The sequence below is a fragment of the Otolemur garnettii genome, unplaced genomic scaffold (genome assembly GCF_000181295.1).
Source record: "Otolemur garnettii isolate 467f Iridium unplaced genomic scaffold, OtoGar3 scaffold00112, whole genome shotgun sequence".
Taxonomy (NCBI): domain Eukaryota; kingdom Metazoa; phylum Chordata; class Mammalia; order Primates; family Galagidae; genus Otolemur; species Otolemur garnettii.
The window spans coordinates 1,621,612-1,625,777 of NW_003852507.1; the positions used below are offsets into that span (position 1 = coordinate 1,621,612).

General features: G+C 47.7%; 1 protein-coding gene across 4 annotated transcripts in view; it reads left to right on the forward strand.

The window, feature by feature from the left end:
- The window catches only part of KIAA0100 (KIAA0100 ortholog), a 37,707-nt gene that overhangs the window by 10,302 nt on the left and 23,239 nt on the right, over positions 1–4,166 (forward strand). For all 4 annotated transcript variants that reach the window (XM_023517487.1, XM_023517488.1, XM_012809755.2 and 1 more), the window contains 5 exons: positions 1,019–2,105; positions 2,547–2,738; positions 2,879–3,081; positions 3,226–3,344; positions 3,465–3,685. In XM_023517487.1, coding sequence (XP_023373255.1) covers positions 1,019–2,105; positions 2,547–2,738; positions 2,879–3,081; positions 3,226–3,344; positions 3,465–3,685 — 1,822 coding nt within the window. The remainder of the gene's footprint in view (positions 1–1,018; positions 2,106–2,546; positions 2,739–2,878; positions 3,082–3,225; positions 3,345–3,464; positions 3,686–4,166) is intronic.

Below are 4,166 nucleotides of genomic sequence, written 5' to 3' on the forward strand. Positions count from 1 at the left end.
ACTATGTTGCCCTTGGTAGAGTGCCATGGTGTCACAGCTCACAGCAACCACAGACTCTTGGGCTTAAATGATTCTCTTGCCTCAGCCTCCTGAGCAGTTGGGACTACAGGTGCCCACCACAATGCCTGGCTACTTTTTGGTTGCAGTTGTCATTGTTGTTTAGCAGGCCTGGGCTGGGTTTGAACTCACCAGCCTTGGTGTATGTGGCTGGTGCCCTACTCGCTGAACTGTGGTGCCAAGCCTATGACCAGTAGATCAGTACTTTATACTACCTTTTGAGAATTAAGTCAAGATGCAGTCAATTCATGAAATGTTTTCAGTTGCCAGTTGTAGTGCTTAATAGAGTATGACTGTTAAGAGAAAGATAACTCATGAGCAGAAACATAAAGGCAGATGATTTATTGAGTATCTGCTGTATATATTGTGGTAGGTACAAAGAATTAAAATATTTGGCTCTGGTAGCTCAGCAGTTAGGGCATCAGCTACATACACCGAGGCAGGTGGGTTTGAACCTGGCCCGGGCCTACTAAACAACAGTGACAACTGTAACAAAAAAATAGCCAGGCATTGTGGCAGGTGCCTGTAGTCACAGCTACTTGGGAGGCTGAGGCAAGAAAATTGCTTAAGCCCAAGACTTGGAGGTTGTTGTGAGAGTGTCTCAAAAAAAAAAAAAAAATTGGCCCCTACTGTCGGACAATATAGATATGTCCTGCATATCAGATATTTACATTATAATTCACAATAGTAGCAAAATTATAGTTATGAAGTAGCAGTGAAAATAATTTTATGGTTGGGGGTCACCACAATATGAGGAACTATATTAAAGGGTTGTGGCATTAGGAAGGTTGACAACCACTGTGTTATGGGAGTAAAGTAAGGGAATAGTTAATGTAGTTACTCAGGAAAGACTGATGGGTGGAGATGGTTCTTAAGCCAGGCATGCATGTATAATAATCACTGACATCTCTACTGTTCTGGACATGGTAAGTAACAGATCCTTTTCTTTTGCTCTTTAAAGGTTCAGTGTGGTGCAGGGCTGACCTTACTCTGGAGTCCCCCAGATCACATGTACCTGTACCAGCATGTCCTGGATACCCTACAGTGCCGAGACCTACTAAGAGCCACCGTGTTTCCTGCTCCATCCCTTATACAAGAAACTACAGGGACCACTTCTGAGCTAGAAAGCCATCCCCCAGAACCGTCCCCCCCAAAGCGACTACTAAACCTGACACTGGAGGTGAACACAGCCAAGCTGACAGCTTTTGTGGCTGAGGACAAGTTCATTACCCTTGCTGCAGAAAGTGTGTCATTGAGCCGTCATGGAGGTTCTCTGCAGGCTTACTGCCCAGAGCTGGCTGCTGGATTTGATGGCAATAGTATCTTCAACTTTAAGGAGGTAGAGGTGCAGCTTCTACCTGAGCTGGAAGAGATGATCCTCCATCGGAACCCCTTCCCTGCACTGCAGACCCTCCGGAACCGTGTTTGGCTCCTCTCCCTTGGCTCAGTCTCAGTGGAGTTCCCTTATCAGTATGACTTCTCTCAAACTCTAGATGAAGCTATAGGAGTTCAGAAATGGCTGAAGGGGCTGCATCGAGGGACTCATGCTTGGGCCTCTCCAAGCCCTGCCCCACTCCCACCTGATCTACTCTTAAAGGTTCAGCACTTTTCATGGGTTTTTCTGGATGACATTTTTGAGGTAAAACTTCATGATAACTATGAACTTATGAAGGATGAAAGTAAGGAGAGTGCCAAAAGGCTGCAGCTACTGGATGCCAAAGTGGCTGCCCTTCGGAAGCAGCATGGGGAGTTGTTGCCCGCCCGAAAAATTGAGGAACTCTATGCTTCTTTGGAACGCAAAAACATTGAGATCTACATACAGCGCTCCCGTCGTCTCTATGGCAACACACCGATGCGCCGGGCACTGCTCACTTGGAGCCTGGCAGGGCTAGAGTTGGTGGCTTTGGCAGATGCCTCCTTCCATGGGCCTGAGCGTGTGGTAGAGCAGGTTCGAGAGCTTGATCCAAGTAGTCCTTTTCCTGCTGAGGGAATAGACCTTGTCATTCAGTGGTGTCGCATGCTCAAGTGCAGTGTTAAGACCTTTCTGGGTAAGTAGTATTTCCCTTGTTTGCAAACCCTGATGTTTGCACTTGGAGCTCTGGGGAGCTCTCTGAGTGATTACAGAGAACTCCCTATAATGAAGAACTGTGGCTATTTTGGGATAAGTGGAATGGGATAGGTGGGGCTCTCTCTCTCTTTCTTTGTTCCTGACTTTCACCCTGAAACTGCTTGGCTAACAAAGGGACAGCTAGCACAGTCATCTTTAAGGTTATTGTGGCTCTTGGATCTCAGTGCTATGACCTTATGCTTCTGTTCCAGGGTCATTTCCTTTTCAGCTCTGCTGCCAACTGCGAGCCCTTGTTCTCTTAGTTGACTTTATAAATATAGATGGGTAAAAGTAGTGGCAAGGCAAAAAAAAAAAAAAAATGCCATTAGAGTGCTAATACAGTTCTCTGAATAGCCAGCATGTATCTTCCCCATAATAACAGTTCGGATCAGAGATTATCCAAGGTACCTGTTTGAGATCCGTGATTGGCGACTGATGGGTCGACTTGTGGGCACTGAGCAGAGTGGTCAGCCTTGCTCCCGTCGGCGTCAAATCCTGCACTTGGGGCTTCCATGGGGTAACGTGGCAGTAGAAAGGAACATGCCCCCACTCAAGTTCTACCATGATTTCCACTGTGAGTAGAGAAGGGCAGTTGGTTTTGGCTAAGGGACATTTGTAATGGCTGAGATGGGAGGTGAACTGAGGCCCTTTGGGGTGAAGGAGGAAGAGAGGAGTGAGGCTGTATAATTTATAACCTTTGTTCCTCTACCACAGTGGAAATCTTCCAGTACACAGTAGTATGGGGCCCTTGCTGGGATCCAGCCTGGACACTGATTGGCCAATGTGTGGACCTCTTGACCAAGCCCTCAGCCGACCCCAGCCCACCTTTGCCCTGGTGGGATAAGAGCCGTCTTCTATTTCATGGGGATTGGTACATGGACATTGAACAGGCAAACCTGCACCAGCTGGCTACTGAGGTGAGGGGACCATGGTAGTGTGTTCCTCTTAGGATAGTATGGTAAATTTAGGCCTGCGCACATGAGGGAAGAGAGAAAGGTATTGATTTGGGAGATAAGAATGCTGTTGTTATCCATATCTCACCAAATTCTTGGTGGTTATAGGATCCATATAACACAACTGAAAATATGCATTGGGAGTGGAGCCACCTGTTTTTTCATTGGAAACCTGGTCAGTTTGTGTTCAAGGGTGACTTGGATATCAACGTGAGAACAGCCTCTAAGTGAGTGGAATAAAGGGTGGGGCTCAATGGGCTAGGGGGGCTCGGGTGGAGGGAGAAGGGAAGAGGCAAGAGAAGGGGAGTGACCAGGGCACTAAGGGCTGGGGCTCTGTTGTGAGGCAGGTATGACGACTGCTGCTTCCTTCATCTTCCTGACCTGTGCATGACACTGGACCTGCAGTGGCTGTGCCATGGGAACCCCCATGATCATCATGGTGTCACTCTGCGGGCCCCCGAGTTCCTGCCTGAAGTGCCCTTGGGCCAGCTTCACGACTCCTACCGGGCTTTCCGCTCTGAGAACCTCAATCTCTCCATCAAGATGGACCTGACTCGGCACAGTGGGAGTGAGACTTGGGTTAGGGCTGGGAGGATGAGCTTGGACACTAAGAATTTCAGCTTAACCCTTTGGGGAGGTGATAGTAGAGCAAGGGAGAATTTGGGTTAGGACCCTTTTTTGGAAGATTGCTGTCTTAGTCTTTTTGAGCTGCTATAACAATAATACCGTAAATTTGGCAGCTTGCAAACAAACTATTTCTCACAGTTCTGGAGGATGAGAAGTCCAGGATCAAAGCTCTGTCAGATTGTGTGTCTGGTGAAGGCCTGTTCCTCATATGGCACTTTATTTTATTTAATTTTTTGAGACACTCTGAGTGTCACTCTGTTGAGCTGGGTAGAGTGCTGTGGTGTCACAGCTCACAGCAACCTCTAACTCTTTTTTATTTTTTGAGACAGAGCCTCAAGCTATCTCCCTGGGTAGAGTGTGGTGGCTTCACAGCTCACAGCAACCTCTAACTCCTGGGCTCAAGCGAGTCTCCTGCCTCCACC